The sequence below is a fragment of the Papio anubis genome, chromosome 1, assembly GCF_008728515.1.
Source record: "Papio anubis isolate 15944 chromosome 1, Panubis1.0, whole genome shotgun sequence".
Classification (NCBI taxonomy): Eukaryota; Metazoa; Chordata; class Mammalia; order Primates; family Cercopithecidae; genus Papio; species Papio anubis.
The window spans coordinates 68244571-68267651 of record NC_044976.1 but is presented as its reverse complement, the minus strand read 5'-3'; the positions used below and the strand labels follow the sequence as shown (position 1 = coordinate 68267651).

The 23081-nt window shown below is 37.0% G+C and overlaps 1 protein-coding gene and 1 pseudogene across 9 annotated transcripts in view; both read right to left on the bottom strand.

Annotated features, from left to right (window-relative positions):
• Positions 1-23081, bottom strand: part of LRRC7 (leucine rich repeat containing 7) — a 553086-nt gene that overhangs the window by 186338 nt on the left and 343667 nt on the right. For all 9 annotated transcript variants that reach the window (XM_017962453.3, XM_017962449.2, XM_021942826.2 and 6 more), the window contains one exon: positions 11677-11740. In XM_017962453.3, coding sequence (XP_017817942.1) covers positions 11677-11740 — 64 coding nt within the window. The remainder of the gene's footprint in view (positions 1-11676; positions 11741-23081) is intronic.
• LOC108587415 lies at positions 15235-22928 on the bottom strand (annotated as a pseudogene).

Here is a 23081-nt window from a genome sequence, read left to right as displayed (position 1 = left end):
TGATAGAGGCAGAGACCAATGCGATGTGAGGAAGGGGCCACGTAAGGAATGCAAGTGGCCTCTAGAAGCTGGGAAAAGAGAAGAAATGGATTCTCCTCTAGCACTTTTAGAAGGAGTGCAGCCCTGATGAGACCTCGACTGTAGGACTTCTGACCTCCAGAACTATAAGATAATAATTTTGTATTGCCTTTATACACTGAATTTGTGGTAATTTGTTACCATTCAGAAATAGAAAAGTAACACAGGAATATATGTAGTCCTGGAATTCTGGATAAAAGTAAGATATTTTAACTAGAATTTCTATTTTGCTTCCCCTCTGTTGCAATTTCTGTCATGTCCTGTGGTGACTGAATGGCCCTAGGCATTTTGAAAAGCTTGCTAAAAGAAAGTTGTATAGGGATACCCTTAATACAGGTTTTGTGGAATATGTTTATATGATCTGCAATAATTTCTATGCGTACTTAACTTGTGCTAGCAAGCCAGCCATTTTATTTAGAAATGGCTTCTGGAAATCCTCCTACTGCCCATTGTGCCCACTCACCTGACCATCAAGACATGAAGGTGCAGGGCCAGGGGATGTATTGAGACATAAACCTGTTCTTTGGTTCCTGGCACCATAAGTACATAGGTGGTGGAGGAAAAAGAAGGTTTGAAATATATGGAGGCAAATGTTTTCCCAAATTTGACAACAATCCTAAAATTTTGCAAGGCATATCAATGAAAATTATAAGCATTTCCAAATTATCAATATTAAAAATCATGTTAGAGGAAAGACTGGATTGTTTTTCTATTATCTCCAGAGAAAATACTACACGATGTTTGTCATGTGGAAAGGCTGTCAAAGAGCATGACACCAAAATGTAAGGGGGAGGGAAGCATTATAGATGTGTGCTATTGTGTTATTTTCCTGGATTTTATAATGTCTGTGGCATTTTGTCAGCTTTCAAAATTATATTTTGTGATTTTTATTTGTAATTTAAAATGTGTAGTTTCTTTTTTTAAATTCTGAATAACATTCCCTTTTGTATGTAATTATGTATTTCTAATTTTGTATTAATTTTTGATAGAAGGTGTTCCTAATTCACAAAATTCAGATCCTACCATATCTTCTTCTAGCTATATTTTAAAAATGTACCCAGAAATCAGTTTCTTACCACTTCCATTGCTACTACCCTAATCCAGCATGCTAATATTTCCTGCCTAGATTTCTGCAATAACTTCCTAACTGGTTTCCCTGACTGTACCTTGACACTGCCTGCCCCATCTATTCTCAACATAGTAAAGTTGTCCTGATAATGTAATTAATTAATATGACCTAATGTAATATAAAGTAACATAATTTGATGTGAGTCAGATGGAGATTCTACTTGCTCAAACCCTTCCACAGAGCTTCCCATTTTATTCAGAATAAAATCCTAAATCCTTAAAATGTCTTACAGGGTTCTCTCCCACTCCACAAATTAATTTATCTCTCACTACTTTTCTCACTTGGTCTACTGCATCCTTCTGGGCTTCTTGCTGTCCACAGCAAGAAGTCTTGGTCTCATATCAGGTGTTGGTACTTGTTGTTCCCTCTGCATAGAACTATCTTCCGGCCAGATATCTGCATGGGCTCACTCCCTGACCTCCTTTCAGTTTTTACTAAAATGCTACCTTCTGAGAATGAAGCTTACCCAGCCAGACTAACCAATGACATCTTCCCACCCCATGTCATCTTTTCCTTCTTTATATTTCTCCTCAGTGTTTTTACTTTTAGTTTTGGTTTGTTGTGAAACCTGAAATCAAATAACGTTTGTTTTCTATTAACTCAATTTTAGGCAATACATCCAGATATTTCAATTTCAGCATATAAATGAAGATTTTAGTTTGAATTACTTTAAATATAATTTTTCTTAGTTTTTTTGGGGGTGATTTACAACTCCTATTCACAACTCAAGTATGTTTTTGAGTTGTGAATAGGAATCATATATACGGTTTATTCTTTGGTTGCAGAATACTTTTATTTTCTTTGTAAAGTCTGACTTGTTTTTTTTATTTTTGCAGGGGGCGATTCTTTGTAAAGTCTTGATTATACATTTGAACTCCTATTTAATATGCTTTTACTCTGGTTCCATCAGGGAGCTTTTAATTAATTTACATATTATTCCTCCTTCAATTTCTCTGGTAGAAACTGTTGACAGAATCACCAGGGTATTTGACTACATGGAGATACATGCCGTTCTCAGAAAAATCCATTTATGGAAATGCAAACCGAGCTAATTAATTTCATTCATAGTGCCCAGTCATGATATTTTGGTAATGAGAAATGGCAATGAGGGAAAAGCTGCTTCCTTGGAAAACAGAAGCAAAGATGATTTATTTTACTGCTAGCAAAGGGAAAATTCAAGAGCAAGAAAAGGAGTTTCTTTACTTCTATGTATGACAGTGGAGTCTGCTTATTAAAGCCATAGGTCAAGAGATGTTGCATTGATAAAAGTGGAGACCCCAATTTGATCCTCCTCTGAAAGAAGTATCTCTATAATTAGTTTCAGTCAGAAAGTTCATTTTAATTGAATGATTCTTCAAGAATTCCTTTCAAATTTCATAGTTAGTGGGACTGCAGATTTATTTATTTATGTACACATATGCATATTTGCATGTGTGTATGTATTTATTGGTCACAATTTCAAATTTTGTACTTTAAAGTTTCATCAAGAAACTCATTTGGAATTATGTCTCAAAGTAAATTGGGATTGATACTTCAAAAGACAGCTAATTATGGAATGACTGCTTTTCAGATAAATGAAAGCATTTTCTCTACCTCTACTATTGTTTAGAGTTAAAAATCTGTATTTACATAGGCATGATTCTGATGATGAGAATTGACTGATCTGTTTGCTTTTAAAATCAAATGATTTGTCTATAAACGTCAAGTACCAGTTGGGAGCTGGGTACTTGGCTAGATGCAAGGAAAACTTTCTGGAGAAAATGATGTCAAAATTGAATCACAAAAATCAACACTTCTCTTGTCTATTGTTTTCAGGACACAGTAGTGACTTGCTGGTTATTAAACAGTGGCTTTTCAGCTGTGAGCTAACTCTTCTAATTTCTACTTCGTAATTCTGGGGTTAGCCACACTGCCGTTTTGACAAGGTGGCTCCATGTTAGGCTCTAACAATTGAGTGTCCTGGGGAGAGGCTGCAGGAGGAAGAGGGACTTGCTCTTTTTATTTACATTCGGCTTCTCTTTGCACTTCCTCAGCAAGACTTCACTGTGGTGACACTAGAATTCAGTAACAGCAAGTGTTTCCAGTGTGCATGTAGTTTTCCACGTAACTAGAATCAGCCTCTTCATGTCAGAGACACCAGCACTAGCCTGTGGGTGCCCCTCGTTAGAGATCGAAGACCCAGCTTCACCTTCTCATAATTCCTTTTTCAGTGTCCCCATTTTGCTCCTTCAGTTCTCTCATACACGATAAACCATCTTATGTTAAACTTTCTTTGTTAAATAATCAATATGGTTTTCACCTGCTGACTGGACTCTCATTGATACAGAAATTGAAATGCCCCCAATAACTTCAAAAATAAGTTCCATTTTTCAAGTTTCTTTTGATGTATTAATAACTTCTGGCAACGTCTGTGATATATCTACAATCTACGGCCTTAGTGGCTTTACAAATGCAGAAAAATAGAGGAGTAAATTAGCATGTTTCAAGTGTTTTCCTTAAAACTGGGTGACCAGTTATATGATGACAAATTGTATTTTATTATTTTGCTCTTTTTTAAAAGTGAGTACAACTTGAAGAAATAATCACACAATTTGATTAGTAGGTGTGGCAAACCTATGCTGTAATTGCTTATAAGAAAATTACTGGCTATGTAAATACAGTGCTTGCCTCAGGTATATATGCATTTTAGGTAATTAAAAATGAGCACAGCTTGGGTGAACTAGGGAGGTGAGACTATTGGCTGCCATGCTTTTAGTAAAATGAGTTTAATTTAATTCCAGTCAATTTTAGTTATAATGAAAACATTAGCATAAGTACTCAACTGTCTCAAATTTCTATGAAAACACATTCATATCATTTATTTAGCCCAAAGCATCTATTTCTTGTCAACTGTATCATTCAGAATATCTTTATTCTAGGAATTTTTATTTAATTCATTTCTTTGAAATTTTTATTTGACTCTGAAATAAAGTGAGTAAAGCAAACAGAAACAAATTCCATTTAAACATTGAGATGAACAATTCTCACTTATTATAATCTGTAGCCTTACTAAGCATTTAAAATGGTGATTTGTAGAGTGCAGAATATTTTTTAAAAAGTTTTCTACAAAGAAATTTTACAGAATACAAGTCTTCTAATATAGTCCGTGGATGACTGAATTTATGAAATGTTTTTATAAAGACTGCCTGATTTACTGTTTCGAATGTTAGTTAAATTGATACTACTTATTTCCTACTGAATTTTTGAACTTTTACATTCAGTCCAACTTTACATTGTGTTTAAAAAATTAAATATTGGGCCACGCGCGGTGGCTCATGCCTGTAATCCCAGTACTTTGGGAGGCTGAGGCAGGCGGATCACGAGGTCAGGAGGTCAGGAGATCGAGACCATCCTGGCTAACATGGTGAAACCCCGTCTCTACTAAAAAAAACGCAAAAAATTAGCCAGCCGTGGTGGCGGGCGCCTGTAGTCCCGGCTACTCAGGAGGCTGAGGCAGCAGAATGGCATGAACCTGGGAGGCAGAGCTTGTAGTGAGCCGAGATTGCGCCACTGCACTCCAGCCTGGGCGAAAGAGCAAGACTCCATCTCAATAAATAAATAAATAAATAAATAAATAAATAAATAAATAAATATTGTTTTCTTTTTCACATAGAATAACTTATCTTGCTCTTCAAATGTTTTTGCTGCTATCATTTAGATGTTGTGTTTTTAAAATCATATTTTCTTCTTTAATCCAGAAATTGAGTAGCCTATAGTTTAGAAATATCTTTGTGAGTAACGAGTATATTAAGTAGTTAAAAAACATTAAAAACACTCTCAAAATAACCTCATCATCAAGTCTCCAAATTCTGGGGGGATTACACTGTATAATTTTATGTAAAAAGATAAAAAAGCCTCTCTTTAAGGATATGAAAGAAATATTTTAAAATTTCCCCTTCTCTGATTGATTCCTTTTTCAGGAAAAAAAAATATAAAATAATTAATATAATTAGCTAGTGATTCCTAAGCACTTATGGTTTTATATTCATATTTAATCCAAATTCCAGCAGCAGAGACAGAGCAAATAAGTGAAAGGAAACTTTTAAAGGGACAGGGCTGATAATTTTCCAAAACTGATGAGTAATATGAACCTACAGACAAAGTATGCAAGAATAATCTATACAAATCTCATAATGAGTACAGATTTTTACAAATTCTAAGCAGGAATGAACCAAATAGTTTATATAGAAAGTCATGATCATGATTAGATCATGATCATGTATGTATTTCAGAAATGCAAAAGCGGTTTTACACTAGAAATTTTGTATTAACAGAATAAAAGAGAAAATATGGAATATCAATAAATACAGACAAAGCATTTCACAGAGTTTAGTACTTGTTCATGCTAAATTCTCTTAGTAATCTAGAAGCAAGAAGGGATGTTATGAACCTGATATAGAATATCTATACAAAGCTAATAGTAAAGAGATTATTAATGACAAAACATTATAGGTGTTCCCATTAAAATCAGGAATCAGACAATGATAGTTGCTTCACTTCAACATAGTACTAGTCACACATAAAGCAAAAAAAGAAATCGTGTTTAAAAATTGAGGTTCAAGAAAACAAACTGTGATTATTTACAGACTATTTGATTAGTTACATAGAAATCCCTAACTAACTTATAAACAAATTATTCATTTAATTAAGAGGGTTTAGCAGATAGCCAGATATAAGTGAAAAAAACCTGCAATAACTTTTCATGATAGCCAAGACATAGAATCAACCTCGATGCCTATCAGTGGTGGCCTGGATAAAGAAAACATGGTACATATTCACCATGGAATACTATGCAGTGTTAAAAAAGAATGAAATCATTTCCTTTGCAACAACATGGATGCAGCTGGAGGCCATTAACTTAAGCAAATTAATGCAGGAACAGAAAACCAAAATACCACATGTTCTCACTTATAAGTGGGAGCTAAACATTGAGCACACATGGACACAAAGAGGTAAATACTGGGGCCCTACCTGAAGATGGAGGGTAGGAGGAGGGTGAAGATTGAAAAACTACCTGTCAGGTACTACACTCACTACCTGAGTGATGAAATCATTTGTACACTAAACCCCAGTGACATGCAATTTATCCACGTAACAAACCTGCACGTGTACCACCTGAACCTAAAATAAATTTGGAAGAAAAAATAAAAACCTGCAACAAGCAACTGGAAACTATAATTTTTGAAGAAGCACATTTATAACTACAATTTTAAAATAATGTACTTAGGAATAAATTAATTAAAAATGTGTGAAATCTTTTTCTGAAGAAAATTATAAAACTTAGATATTAAAATAGAAAATAAATGAAGATTATGTCATGTTGATCCCTAAAAAAATTTGATATGATAGAAATGTCAACTCTTTATTATTATTCCAATAAACAATTGAGTTATAGGGTCAATGCCATTGTAATCAAGTCCTAACATTTTTTCTTTTTGAGAAACTTGACAAACTAATTCTAAATTTATACAAAAAGTAAATGTCCAGATGCCTAAGTTTGAGACACTTTCCCTATCCACTGTCAAAACTTATTATTTGTGCTAATTACAATCATGTAGTGTTTGTACCTAGAAAATGAGGAAAGTAACTCATGAATGTAGAGAAATCCTATTTTGTTAAGAGGTGATACTCATATCCACGTGGACAGGAAGTGCTACTTAATAAATGGTTCTTGGAAAGCTGAGTCTCTGGAACAAAAATACACAGTACACAGTATAAATAATGAAGCCCCCCACAGAAACCAATTAGGTTATGAAAAAATTAAACCTTCAAATGTTTAGAAGAAAACGCATGAAAAAATGTTTTGGCTTTGAGGAAGGAAGGACTTCCTAAGCAAAACAAAATGTGCTATACACCAAAAAGTATACATTTTCTTATTTTACAATTAAGACCTTCTATCCATCAAAATGTACCAGGTAGAAAATAAAAAGACTCTCCAGAGACTGTAAAGAAATAACTGTAGTACCTACAGCCAACAAAGGATTAGTATGTGAAATATATCAAAGATCTCCATAAATCAACAAGAACATGACTACCAATAGAAAAATGGGCAAAAATACATAAACTGGCATTTTACAAAAGAGGAAATGCAAATTGCCACAAATACACGAAAAAATCATCAATCTCATTAGAAATCAGGGATAGACAAGTTAGTTTAGTGTTTATTTTGTATCCATTATTTGGCAATCTTTCTAGTTTAGCTACAAAGAAAGGTTATATATTACGCCTGTAATGAATCTAGATTTTGAATTTGATACCCATGATTTAAAATAAAATAGAATGCACACTATAATTCCAATTTGGTAGGTAGAAATATCTGTGCAGACACGTATAACCAGTATGTATTATGCCACACTTAGAGTAAAATTTTAAATCTATTCAAGCACTCCCTGCTTGAATAGCTCAGGATAAGGAAATTAGGTCCTTCTTGAAATAGTCCTCCCCAGTTATTCTTTTTAGGAGTCCTTTGTGGGGCTTTGGTGGGGGCAAAGGGGAGATGCTGCTCCAATAACCATTGTACTCCCTGCCTTCCTTCCCTGCTACCCATTGCCACTCTGTGGTCAGTGGGTCCCTGCCCATGCTGCTTTCTTTGAACTCCCAAACTCTAAAGCACATATAGACTACTTCTCACTTAGTTTGTTAGTCTCCTCTGGGCTGGGATCTTCTTTCTTTCTGGCTTACAAAAAAGCACATTTTGCTTCTTATCACTGACTCTTCTGATGAAGGCTCCCATGGCAGACTTGTTGGGGCCTTGAGTGACACTCTCCTTTACAGAACAGCCCTCTTCTTTCCAGCACAGGGAGGGGAGGAGAGAGGCAGTGAAGGAGGCTTGCAGCTGTAAGCTGGGTCTAGATTGGGGGAGGGTTGGCCATGGTCAGCAAAGAGGATGATCCTAAGGGTTGATGTTATCTGGTTCCATACATCGGCCTAATAGTGCTCCATCTCTGACCTGACCCCAAATAATACTTGTTTGACTTCATTAAAGAAAATGAGAGTAAAGGGAAGAATATACCAAAAAATATTAATAATGGTTATATATAGGATGAGATCATGAATTATCTTTACTCTCATTTTTTCACTTTTTAACTTTCTATTTTTTAAAAATCAAACATTTATTCATTTTATGTTGAGCAAAACAATTCATGAAAGAAACAACAAAAAACTCCCCAAAAATATCTATTATGTTCTCAGAACTTTGCCTAATATCTTCTGGGGATAATTGCTGTTAAAAATATAAAATAATTCCTTTTGTTTAGAATTTTTCAATATTATGAATGCTTCCGTAAGTAGATATTTCTACTCTGAATCTTATTTGGGACATTTACACTGCTTCTCAAGGAAGCCAACTTCTGTTCTCATTAGGCCTTCACATTTTATTTTTAAAATTATAGTCATCTACTCTCCACATTGTCTCTTTACCATGTCATGCAAAAATAAATCATCTAATGATAATCTCGTATGGTGTCAATATCTAGCTACAGAATAGGATTTGATCTCCTCTCCTTCACATGACATTGCTTCTAGAGGTCACTTATCAGAGCAAAGTCTGTTATTTTCTCATTAAAAGTTATTACTGTTACAACAGCAGCCAGTTCCATGCATATGACTAGTAAGAGAAAACTATGATTAAAAGTGAGTAACATCAGAAACATAAAGTTTCACAGTTATACTCTTCAAATACCTAAGCACTATCAAATAAAACCTCCTAGAACAAAGGCAAAAGTAAGAAAAAAATAGAAAAACAAAATAGAAAAAGAGACTTACTTTGTGCCTAGCATGAAATACTGGCATATCACAAAATAAAAGTTTTCTGCTCATAGGATTTCTTAGATACCATAAATCACACATTACTGAAATAATTTAAAATTTACTTTTAGTATATCTAGTTTTGAAAAATAAACCCACCTTTTTCATCATTGTTGACCCAAATCTTTACAGTAAAATACTGATTCACACATATTCATATGAAACACTTGCAGAATAATATACCTGACAGAATTGAAATTCATTTAACATGCTGAATGTTTGTTGTAGATTATCTTGTATGAAATTCTCTCACAAAGCCTTTAAGATAGAGGAGATTGGTGCCCTCACTATATTGATAAGGAAGTTGGATAGTGAGCTATAGACCCAAAGGTACCCAGTTAGCTAGTGATGAAGTTGAATCAAACCTCAGTTTGTCTGAATCCACTGTCCATGTTTTTCAATTATTAGACTGACCTACATGTCTTAATAAAAGTGTGAGCAGATCTTAGGTCCTTAACAACTTATATAAAACTACTAGTTTTGCCACTATCTGTTATTTACCACCCTCACCAATCTCTCTACCTACATTAATAAATATCTCCTTTAAAAATTTCTGAGGTACATTAGGCTATATATTTACGAGGTACTTTTGCCTTAATATCTATGTTGAGGCCACCCTGCAAACTGCTTTGTGACAATACTGGGTGCATACAAAGCAGAGTAAATTGACAGTGTAATCTGACAGGCAAAGAAGTCTCTGGAGTTCGGCTTTACTTGGTGTCTCTCAGTTTGTATGTTATGTGGACTCTCAGAGCCAGCAGACAGGCCATGGGGCCACTACTGGGGTCATGGCTGGTGAGGGCCCTTCACAACACAAACTGGGGATGGACTGCTCATCCTGTGGTGGAGGGAGGACAGGGCACAGTCTCATTCATTTATAGCCAGTGAGAGCTGAGTATAGCAATGCCCAAAGAGGAAGATAGCCAATGCTCCTAGAGAGTTTTGTCTGAGCCCGAAGACCTGACTACAGATTCAGAACAGAAGATTTAACACAGGAGGCAGCATCAGCTGCAGACAGCAGCCCAGAGACCAGCATGTGCTGCCAGCCTACTTCTGAAAACTAGCTTGAGGCCAGAGAGTCCTTACTGCCCAGGTCATGAAGACATTTAGCCTCCTCTGCACATACCCAAATTCCGTCTTAGGGAGGAAAGCAGGGGATGGAGAGAGGAACATGAGAGACCAGGAACTTTTATGTAAGAAACATGAAAACAACCTAAAAGGACTATCTAACTTCTTAAATCAGATTAAATGTAATCACAGAAGAATAAAACTCAGTTTTTGTTTTTGTTTTTTTTTGAGACGGAGTCTCGCTCTGTCGCCCAGGCTGGAGTGCAGTGGCACGATCTTGGCTCACTGCAAGTTCCACCTCCCGGGTTCACGCCATTCTCCTGCCTCAGCCTCCGAGTAGCTGGGACTACAGGCGCCCGCCACCACGCCCGGCTAGTTTTTTGTATTTTTAGTACAAAAAACGGGGTTTCACCATGTTAGCCAGGATGATCTCGATCTCCTGACCTCGTGATCCACCCGCCTCGGCCTCCCAAAGTGCTGGGATTACAGGCTTGAGCCCGGCCAAAACTCAGTTTTTATCGTTAATAAACAACTGATGGAGGCTGGGGTGATGATCATATTAGCTATGGTTGAAGTAAAACAAATTAATTTTCTTTGTGCATTCAAAATACAGTGTGAGTTAAACCCTTTCACCCTTGCACACTGGCATTTATTAGAATAACTTTTGCCAGGTCCTGTACCTACATTATCTCATTTAATTCTCACACAAGCCCTGTGTGAGGGAGAACATTATAATCCCCATTTTATACATGAGGAAAATAAGGCTAAAAGAGGTTATGCAACTTGCACAAAGTCACACAGCTAGTAACAGACCTGGGACAGGGAATGGATTTCTTACTTAAATGTTTTAAGTTTAAATTAGTTAAAATACACTTTAGATGAATTGAATTTTTTGAAATTTGAAGATATTCAAGTGGAAGACTTCTGGATAGAGAAAGCTGAGTCATCTTGTAAAGAAGTATATGCTTTCTGATCTGCATTTGAGATTCTGGTCTTCAGGCAAATTTTAAATAAAATGGATGCTAAAAAGGAGGAGGCAGAATTCTGCCAGTCTTGCCAGCAGTAAGGTAGTTCACTAGAAAGACGCTTTAAGTACAGTAAGAATCAGGACGCCACTGGTGACTTACTTCTCTCATGCAATGGTACCAAGAAGCCTCCAAAGTAGGTTTTCAAGGTATGGTCTTTGCAGTTAATCAAGTCTGGGTTGAATCCCTGTTCAGCCACATAATAGCTATGTATGACGGTGACCATTTTAAGCTCATTTCCATAAGGTTAAAATGGCAACATGTCTAATCAGGATTAGAAGAGATAACATACGTAACATACTAAGCATGGTACCTGCCACATAGTTGGTGCTCAAAACTATCAATTTGTTTCTGGCTCGATTCCATTTTCTTTTCCAAAAAGTGAGAGCTAATAATAACTTCCAGTTTTTTATTTTTACATTTAGCAAATACAAATGTGCAATCGAGTTAATACCTTGGTTTACAAAGACAGAGCAAAAGAAATAATCTCCTGGAGTGTATTTATCAAGTTTAGAAAATGCATTTGCTTACCAGCTCACCGAATTCATTATTGCCTAGGTCAAGTCTTTCCAACTGGGCCAGTTTGTGCATTGACCTACAACAGACGGAGGAAAATACTATTGTGAGGCAGTGCATGATACATTGCTCTAAAAGACATTCCAACCACCTTCCTGTCAGATTTACCTGATTGTGCAGTGCACAAAACTGGGGGTACTCTTCAGCAAGAAGTAAATCTCAAATACACAAAACCTATGCAAACTGCCATCTGAAAAGCTTTAGTAGTTTACATAATCTACAGCACCTGTTCACAAATGCCAATATGGTTGGCATGCAGGGCTGCCTGCTTAACAAAAATCCAAGAAGCTTATTAAATATCTACACCAGTGGGAGGTGTAGGGTGGGGCCCCACTTCAATATTTTTAAGAGTCACTACAGGTCTGGGAATCAATGGTTGAAACTAATTCTCAGCAAACCACTCTAAAACCTCATAATATGGCACCATTTCATCATCAGTCTTATTATTTTCTACTCCCTTAAACAAACTTCTGTTATAGACAAATTGTAGTAATTGTCTCCCAAACATATTGACTTGAAAGCTGCTATAGCTATTAATAGTTGTTAAACTGACACGGTTTTGGTCTGTGTCCTGACCCAAGTCTCATCTTGAATTATAATCTTCATAATCCCTATATTGAGGAAGGGACCTGGTGGGAGGTGATTGGATCATGGGGGTGGTTTCTCCCATGTTGTTCTCTTGAAAGTGAGTGGGTTCTCATGAGATCCGAAGTTTTTATAAGTGTTTGACAGTTCCTCCTTCACATGCTCTCTCTCGCCTGCCGCCATGTAAGATGTATCTGCTTCCCCTTCCACCATGATTTTAAGTTTCCTGAAGCCTGCCCAGCCATGTGGAACTGTGAGTCAATTAAACCTCTTTTCTTTATAAAGTATCCAGTCTGGAGCAGTTCTTTATAACAGTGTGAAAACAGACTAATACAGAAACCTTGGGCAAGAGTTGGTGTCAAAGGTTCAGGGAACCCAAGTGCACTCCACATGCAGTCAGCATTTCTCAAAGCACTCTCAAGTAAACGTACACTATGAGAAAATATAAAATTTCTGAAAGTTTTTTTTTAATGTCCCCACTAATCAGAATTCTGTCCTTAAGTCCTGCCTATACAGGAATTCTTGAGACACCATTGACTGAAATCTTATAAATTTTAGTTTTATCACATTTAAAATGGATGTAGAAATTACTTTACAGGGCTTTTATGAACCTTAAAGGAAATATTACTGCAATCCAGACACTATCAGAGATACTCAGAAATGCAAAATAAAATAAAATAAAATAAAAAGTGTGTACTCTTTCTTCACTCAGCAACTATTATTGAGAGAGTATCATGTGCTGATCTGGGGTATGGCAGAGAACAAAACAGCTAAAAATTCCTCCCTCAAAGGACCTTACATCCAGCAGGGAAGAATGAGAGTAAACAAAATAATAAAATAAAATAAAATAATGTATTAAAAGGTTACAAGTGCTACGGAGAAAAATTAAACAGAGGAGGTAGATAGGGATAATACATATAAGGATTTAATTTTTAGTAGGGTGATCAGGTAAGGCCTCAATGAGAATATGAAATTGGAGCCAAGGCTGAAAGAAAAAGAAAAAGCATGTTAATATGGAGATTCTAAAGCAGGGACATCTTACTTGCTTGAAGACATCCTAGGAGACCAGTATGGCTAAAGAAGAGAGAGAGAGGGAGGAGTAAAGAGATGATGTAATGGGGAGTTGCATAATATGGGATCTTACAGCACAATGTAGAGACTTTGGCTTTGATTCTGAGTAGGATGGGGGGTCACTGAAAAGTTTTTATGAAAGATGTTTCTGAAATGAATATCTGTGATTGCAGGCTTATAAACAGACTGAGGGGAACAACAGTAGAAGCAGGAAGATCAAATAGGAGGCTAATGTAATAAGTCAAATAAGAGGTGATGGTGGCTTGGACCAAATCCATTTTTTTTCTTATTTCTTATTATAAGAAATTTATGGCCACAGTGGTGGCCATAAATAAAGCAATGGCGAAAGTGTTGAGATGTGGTTGGGTTCTGGATATAGTTAAGATGAGGACTAAATGTCTTGATGAGTCAGCTGTGGGGAATGAGACTTGAATGTGACTAAAGGTGTGTTTTGGTCTGAACAACTAGAAGGATGGAGTTGCAAGTGACTGATGAGGAAGACCAGGTGGAGCAGGGTTTTGGGTAGACTGGAAGTTCAGTTTTAGGTGTTCAGTTGGAAATTTCTACTCTAGAGTCAACTAGAGATGTTAATCATGCAGTTGCATAAACAAGCCTAGACATCAAGAAAAAAGTCTAGGAAAGACATAATTTGAGCATGGTAGCATACCAGCTTACCAGCTCACTGAATTCATTACTGCCTAGGTCAAGTCTTTCCAACTGGGCCAGTTTGCGCATTTACCTATAATAGGTGAAGAAAAAATACTATTGTGAAGTCTTGAGAATATGAGATCATCAAGGGCATAAATGTAGATGAAAAGAGAATAGGTCTAAATGGATATGAAGGATAAATAAATAAAACTGAAAAGTGACTAGGGACATTGGAGAAAAAATAAGAAGAGTGTAGAGTCCTGGAAGCCAAGTAAGAATAGTATTTCAAGGTGGATGCTATGACCAATTGTGACAAAAGCTGCTGATAGATCTGAGAACTGACCACTTAATTTGACAACATGGAGATTAGTGGTAATTTTGAGGTGATTAGTTTTAGAAGTTTTAATCTTTTGCTAATGTTCTTTCTTCTATTCAACATGCTTTTACCCATTTATCACTCAAAATCATTTATTCAATAATAAAAATACGTTGATTTTCTATTTTCTTTCAAGTTTCAGGGTTTTAAAGATGAAAGGTGTTGTCCCCAATATTAAGTAATTCATAATCAAGATAAATTATAAATGGAATGAATAATTTCTACTAATATGGTATTTGCCATAAAAATCATACATGTAGGTTGCTAAAGAACAAAAAGGAGAGGTACTTTTTCAGTAGGGAGGTAGGAATAGAAAATGGAAGGCTTTACTGAAGCTTTACTTTGGAGGAGCTGATGAGGTTACAGAGTCAGGGGAGATGGTCATTTCAGGAGAAAACATCCAAGAGGTGGGATGGAAGAGATCATGGTCCATTCAAGGAATTGCAGTTTAGTAGGAATAGTAAGAAATAATGTGCCGGGTGTGTTGACTCACACCTGTAATCCCAGCACTCTGGAAAGCTGAGGCAGGCGGATCACCTGGGGTCAGCAGTTCGAGAGCAGCCTGGCCAACATGATGAAACCCTGTCTCTACTAAAAATACAAAAATTAGCCAGGCCTGGTGGCAGGTGCCTGTAATCCCAGGTACTCGGGAGTCTGAGGCAGGAGAATTGCTTGAACCTGGGAGGCGAACCTGGGAGGTTGCAGTGAGTCATGATAGCACCATCGCACTCCAGCCTGGGGGACAAGTGCAAGACTTCGTCTCAAAAAAAATAAAAAAATAAATAAAGAAAGAATGTAAAAATTGATAAGAAATAAGAAAAATGATAGGAAGTAAGAAATAATATGTAGGTAAGCACTAGATCATGAGGTTATCTCCTGTGTCAAGCCAAGGAATTTGAGTTTTAGCTTGAAGGCAATGGAAGGCTTTAAGGTTCAGGTAGGAAAAATATACCAGGTTTTTATTTTAGAAAGCTCACATCAGCAGCTTGGAATGACATGGGGAATGTGGAGAGGATATGCTAGCCATAAGGCCAGATAACAGACTGTCTTGAAATTCATGTGGGATATAATTGGGGTCAGAAATAAGGCAATGGCAATATGAATAATGTGGTGGCAGATAGGAGAGATGCTTTGGAAAAAGACATGACTTGATTAATGATGATGACTGACTGGATGTCAGATGTAAAGGAGAGGAAAAAATTAAAGATAGGCTCTCAGTTGAATCGGAGTGAGAGAATATTAGAATGGAATAAATCTAAGGTGGAGATAGGTTGAATGTAATGGATTGTATTTTAAATACTGTATTGGCTTTGAGGTGAATGCAAGACACTTATATCAGGAAAAAGTGTGTATGTGTGTATGTATGTGTCTGGAGCTCAGGCAAAAAGTCTTCACTGGAAATAAAGACTCGAGGAATAAAATCTTATCTACTCTACCTGAAAACGAACGCTCCTTTTTAATCCACATTCCATTTTCTTCCTTTTGCATCATTTACTTGGAGTTTACCACACTTTCTTGAATTGTTAGTTTTTTCAAATCTATCAGTCTCCTTTCTCCCCCCAGATCTTAAAATATGTTTCGAGATGCCCAGAACGTCCTGTGTGGGACCACCAGCAGTCCAAAGATAGTTGTGAAACCTTGGCCAATGTTATAAGAACATCTGCTACACCTCTCACTAAATCTATACCACTGAATAGGTGCTTCTAGGGAAAGGGGGTTGGGTAATAGTTGGGGCCCAGGAGGAGAGAATTAGATCATCTTCTGAGCCTGGAAATACGGAGTGGCAAACAAACAATAAGCACCAAAGTATTGCAGGCCCAGGGGAAGGACCAAGTAGCTAAGTGTGGCAAGTGAATAAGAAATGCTCATAGGAAGAGTAGGTCACCTGCTTTTGACTTGACTGTATAGTTCTAGGCAACATGTATTCTAGTGAGAACCATAGTAAGCTAAAGACCAGAGGTCCTTTGGCAATTTCCGGGATTCTCTGAATTCTGTAGTTCTCACTGATGTCCAAGGAGGTATGATGTAAAGCTGAGAGTAGATTTTTTGCCAGTCCAGTGGTTGAGGCCCAAGACAAAACTAATTTTATTAAAAGAAGAAATGAGTGATATCTTATGCTTCAGTGTCTTAAGGAATATTTTATTAGTAATAGGACTTATCTTTTTATAGGTTAAATATTAATGATCTCTTAAATCCCTTGTATAATAGTGTTTCCAGACTCCTAAACACACTGATTATTCAATTTAGATCTACTAAAATTTGCCAATGTTTACTTTCCAAAACAGAGCAGGCCCAAATCTATCTGGCACTCTTGGTGGTTTTTTTTAGTGGTTCCGGATTTAATTGGGGATGAAAGGGTGCTGCACAGTGGCTCAGAGGGCCCACAGCTGGGCCAACAAGTGTTTGCTTTTGCTACTGAACAGAGAAGCGTGGCTTAACTAGAAACAACTCTGGGCCCTTGCATCTGCCTCCAGGACCTTCTGGGACATGGGGCGGCTCTGCTGACCACATCTTCTCTTTGGAACACCCCTCCCACCACACTGCCCTAGGTCTGCGAGCCTCCTACCCATGCTGAAGTCAGCTCCTTAAGGGAGAGTCTGGTGGTCGCAGCCCCAACTGGGGATGGACAGGGAGTGGGGAACCCCAGGGACCCCAATCTGGAAGGTCCCCCTCCCAGCCATTTTGGGAACAATAAATACTGTGTGATGGTGGCAGGGAGTGGAGGGTTCGGCCACGGGCCAGCAGACAGCGGGGGAGCAGGTGGGCCCAGCCGCCCTGCCCCACTCCGAGGCCAGGCCTGGGGCCCCAACCCTCACTCCGTGTGGACAATGACGTGGATGCCAGAATCCGTGAACACTCCCGCTCATCTCCCCCGTCCACCGCGCAAACCAGGCGTCTTCAAATGGCTTCATCTGACCTTTGCTGAAGGCACCCAGGTCTCCCCCGACCTTGGACGAGCTGCAGTCGCTGAATTGTGAGTCTAGAGTCTAGAGACTCAAAGTCCTTCCCTCCTGCCTTCATCTTCTGGATGTAGCCGCTGATCAGCTCCAGGGCCGCCTCCTTGGTCTGGGTGATCTCCTGCCGCCAGGTCGAGGGCCGCCTTGACTGGCTTCGCCAGCAGGTGCGAGCAATGGATGCTGGTGGGCTCCCACTGCCAGATTTTGCCGCCACTGCTGCTGTTCCCGCTGGGCGGCTCCCACTGGCTGGCGTTAGTGATATGGTTGAAGTAGTACATTCGGCCGAGGGGGCTGCTCATGCGCTTCTCCCACCCAGGCGGCAGCTTCTCGTCCGCCATCTTCCCTCCTCACGCTCTTGTTTTTGTAAATAAAGTTTTATTGGAACACAGTCATATTTATTTGCTAATGTATCTAGCAGATACATTTGGCTGCTTGTGTACTACAACCATGGAACTGAATACTTGAGCCTGAAACATTTCCTATCTTTGAGGGCCTGGTGGCACTTAAGACAATGTATAAAAATATATATATATTTCTTACTTTTATGTTAGTGTAGTTTAAATTTGATTGATTCCTATTCCACCTCTAGGTCTTTTTCTATTGCTTTTGAAACCTTTGGTTCATAACTTCATGCCCAAGAAACTATATTTTAAAATTTATAATATAGCTTTCTACTATTCCTTTGACATTCTTTTGAATGGGCAACAATTCTTTTCTTTTGCTTGTTCTGGGGGAAAGAAAAGCTGTCCCGTAGGGTTTTATGACCCATTTCCTGAAGCTTATTTATTTTATTTAAAATACCATTTCTTCCATTTTAATTTTATCTCATTTTATTTATATGACCCTAGTTTCCATCAGTTTTTAATTATTATCACTATAGTTTCATTCTGTCATTACATTTTCTACTTTTGAAGTTGTCTTTCTGCTGTTTCCCTATTTTATACCTTTAAAAATATTATATTCTTATTTCTGTTTTTAGAGATGGCATTCAGTATTATTTGCTATATTTCACTCTTCTAAGTTTGACTGTCTTCACTTACCCACAAGATTTTAGACAGCCCATAACACAGTCTATTACTTTTCTTCTTTATGTGTCAGTTGCTAAACTGTAATCATTCTGTCGAATTGTCCAAAAAAAGTTCCTTTAGATGAACATATGTAATAGGGTTTTAATTTAATGAGCATACAAACAAGTAAGATTTTCTCAAAAAAATAAAATAGAACTCATGGTGATTTTATGTTAGTAGTGTTCTTTGTAAGCAATCATTCATTCATTCATTCCTGTAATGTGCTTCTTTGTGGCAGGCGCCCTGTGGGTACTGGAGTTACAAAGATTCCGGAGACGCAGGGTTTCTCAACCTCAGCACCACTGATATTTTGGACAGGTTAATTCTTTGACATAGGGGACTATCGTGTGCATTGTAGGATGTTTTGCACATTCTACACAGCCTCTACTCTGAAGGGCTTATTTTCTAAATGGGAATGACCTTTAAATGAATAATTACTTCATAGAATGATAAGTGCCACGATAAAAGTATGTATAGATTGCTATAGGAACACAGAAGAAGGAATAACGAACAGTTCAGTAATTAGGGATAATTTTAAGAAGTGACATTTGAGCTGGTTTTTAGAGAAACTTGTTATAAAAATCACATGTACTTGCAAATGTAAAGAGAAATAATGAAAATACTGAAAGAGTAATTCTAAAGTTGGGATATAATCAACAGATTTTTTTGAGATTGTAGCTCGAGATAGCGTTAGGCACATAATCTTATATATGTAATACATCCTCAAAGGGTGTAAAAGATTTTGGTCCAAAGTGAAGAAGCTCTAAAAATTCCCATTAGAGTGTGTTGCAGGAAAGTCTATTATCCTATTCTCATGAACGGAAAAGGAAATTTCTGGGATGTAGTGTTTCTCAACCTTGGCACGACTGACATTTTGTATGGGATAATTGTTTGTTGTGGGGGATTATCTTGTGCACGCTAAGATGTTTAGCAGCATACAAAGTACCCACTAGATATAAGCAGCACTCTTTACAGTTGTTACCATCAGAATGTCTCCAGACATTGTCAAATGTCTCCTCTCTTTACTGATTGTCAGAAAAGTAAGCATCTTACCTCCATTTGTTAGCTCCTTATGCTACTAGGTGGGTTCCCACGTGGCTTTCCCTTAGCTATTCAAACTAGCTTACTTGAGGAATGCCCTCATTGGCTCTACTCCTTCTTCGTGAAAGTAAGCATGGGTGGGTCTGGGGCCTATCTCCCTTTCCCCACATGGAAGTCCATGGGTGTGATTTCCCTATACAAATAGCTGAACTTGAAGATATGATCACTACTGGAGGTCAGGGAGCAAATATTAGGACTTGATCACAAGTTTGGCACACATTCTCCATCAGTAATGCTAACTATTTGAACTTCATCCCTCTGAATCAAATATCTTGCTGATTATTTAGGCTCATTTGCATATTAACTCAGTTATCTTAAGGAGAAAATTTCTAATGAAAATGGTTGTATTAAATATTTACCAATCTATAGTCACATTATACGTGTAAAATGGTTGAAATGTGTAAAATTTCTAAATCGTTACTTTTATTATTGCTGTTGCTCCTGCCTGTATGTTCTTCCTGTAAATCTTCTCATAGCCAGTCCCTTTTCCTCATCTCAGCTCATATGTTAGTCCATTTTCCACCAACCAAAATAAACTATCCTTCCTGCCTTCATTTTATATATTACCCTGTTTTATTTTCTTATTAACGACCACTGAAAATATCTTAGTTTTTATTTGTTTACTTGTTGTTTTTCCCCCTCTGCTAGATTTAAAGTCCATTAGAGCAGTAACTTGCCAATGTTATTCACAACATAAATAGCTTATCAACCAATGATGGTTAAATGAAGACATTTACACAGGCATGAATGAATGATTCTTTACCAGTAAGAAGCTGGAATTCTAGAATATTTACAAAGAGAAACCACTCAATTTCTATCAAGCATCTATAATTAATTGATAGTTGCCAAGGGGGCAGCTACAATTAATTAACAGTGGTCAATGAGAAATCCTGATAGGCCTATTTTAATGAATAGTATAATGAGGATACATTAGTTCACTTATCATGGAATATGCATGGAGCTAAAGGCAGATAAAGCCAAAGTGCCCAATCTCTGTATGTTCAAATCTTGTGTTAACTTCCTGACATTTCCAATAATAGGTTTTTAAAAAATTCAAATAATGAAAGAAATACTAGGTGAGATGTTTAGGTAGTTTTTAGTTCTCTGAATATCTGAAGTGCAACAACAAAACTATATATATATATAGTAGCTAAGACAACAGACCCTGGACTCAAACTACCTGGGTCTGAATCCTGGTTCCACCACTCACTAGCTGTTTGACTTTGAACAAGCTAAATAACATCTTTGAACCTCAGTTTTGTCATCTATAAGAATGATAATAAGAATCCCTATGTTATAGGGTTATTGTTATGATTAAAATAGTTAATATAAGTAAACCATGTAAATAGTGCTTGACACATGATAAATACTCTCTGTGTTAGACATTAAAATACTTAGTGAAAGCTTTTAGAGTTTGAAAAAGCTTTAGAGATTGTCTAAGAAAGTGTTGTCTAAAGTTTTTCCAAGGATTTATAGGTGTTGCATGATTTTTAAAAAATTTCAGATGGCCAGTACATTTTGGCAAAGCTTGTTGAAAAAAATGTTAAGCTTCTTATTGGCAGGACTTCTCAGACAAAATATACAAATGTTCGTTGTGAATTTCTAACAGATGGAAATAGTTTAGACTATTTCCTGTTTATGTAACCAAGGAATTTTTTCTTTTTTTCTTTCCTGCAGGACATTTCTTAGACTAGAAGCACACTTTGCCAGAAGTTTTCTGCCAAAACTTCATTTCACAGAAGATGAAACAGTTCTTGTGTAGCTCAGTCTATGATTGCATATACATACTTAATTTATGAAAACACAGGCCTGGGTATATTTAAGTAGGTTATTGTGAGTATTTAAATTAGATTGGATCATCCTCATTTGTCTGCTTGAAACTCTGACCTGTTAGGCTCTGCACCTCCGCTCCCAATATTCACTTCAGGCTCTCCTTGCATTTATGATTATTTTGGACATAGTTCTCTGGCTTAGTGTCACATTCCCCTTAAAGACGATGCGGTTTTGCCATTTGGCCTTATGCACTGTAACCTCAGCAAAGGGAGACACTCCCTTCTCACTGGAGGAGAATTGGTGACTTGCTCCATATCACACAGAAAATTAGTGACAGTGCTGACACAGGATCTTCATCTCTTTTTCCAGCACTGGCCAGTCATCTGAATCTGGCCTGTTTTGTCTGGCTTGACCATTGTTTAAATATGAATGTTTTTATGAAAAATATATGCTCTACAGTTCACTATATTCTATGCCAGGAGTCAGCAAACATTCTCTGTAAAGGGCCACATTGCAAATGTTTCAGGATCTGCAGTCCATAGGGTCTCTGGCTCTACTCAATTCTACCATTGTTATGTTACATGATATGTTAACATATAGACATAGTTTTGTTCCAACAAATCTTTATTTACAAAAGCTGACTTGCCAGATTTGGAAAAGACATAGTCTATCAACCCTATTCTATGCCTGTTCTTAAAGTCTAATATTTAAGTTTCCAGACCTTGAATAAAGATATAATAGATAAATTAAGGATTGAGAATATTTATTATTATAAAATTGCCACTAGATAACTATTTATATGTGTGTGTTATTTGAAATCCTTAACTATTTATATGTATGTATTATTTCAAATAATGAGGAATACTGCTGGAATCCAGAGACATTTGCTCTCAATATTGTCATTTTGGTTGCATTTATTAAAATTAAGTCTTTCCTATTATGCTATCACTTTACAGCATTTATCCAATTGCAAAGTTGGAAAATATTCCAGTTGAAGCAGTGATGGAATTTATGCAATATTTTGGTACATCTGTCACTTTGATAAAATTGTACAATCTATGATTTTCTTTCTATCAGATTCAGAGATTTTATCCATTTAAATGTATGATTACCTCTGAAGCCACATAAATTTGGCTGGAATGTTGTTTTCCCATAAATTTCCAGAGCAGTAACTTGGATTTGCTGACTCAGGATTCTGCAAATTTTTGGCATGGACTTACGCATTCCAGTTTTTAACTTGTTTTTCAAATGTGCTCACTCTTTCCAATTACTGGCTATTCATGGCACGAGGACAGGAAAACTTCTCCCAGTTATTGCTGTCTGATGTCTCTCTCTTAATGAAACTTAAAAAAAGAATTTTTTCACTTTGCTTAGTCTGTGTCCTATGTTTAATGGACATTTGGATTTTATGATTTAGACCTGTCAATTTTATCACATAATCATGTTCTTCTCTTGTTATTAATTAATCTCTTTGAATATACTGCACATTATAAAATTTTAGAAATAAATTGCTCTTTACAGCACAGTTACTGAAGACTGCAAGGCCCAGGATTTTATATTCTTCAAAAATGCAAACTCAGGACGGGCACAGTGGCTCACACTGGTAATCCCAGCACTTTGGGAGGCCAAGGTGGGTGGATCACCTGAGGTTAAGAGTTCGAGATCAGCCTGGCCAACGTGGTAAAGCCTCATTTCTACTAAAAATACAAAATATTAGCTGGGCTTGGTGGTGGGTGCCTGTAATCCCAGCTACTCGGCAGACTAAGGCAGCAGAATTGCTTG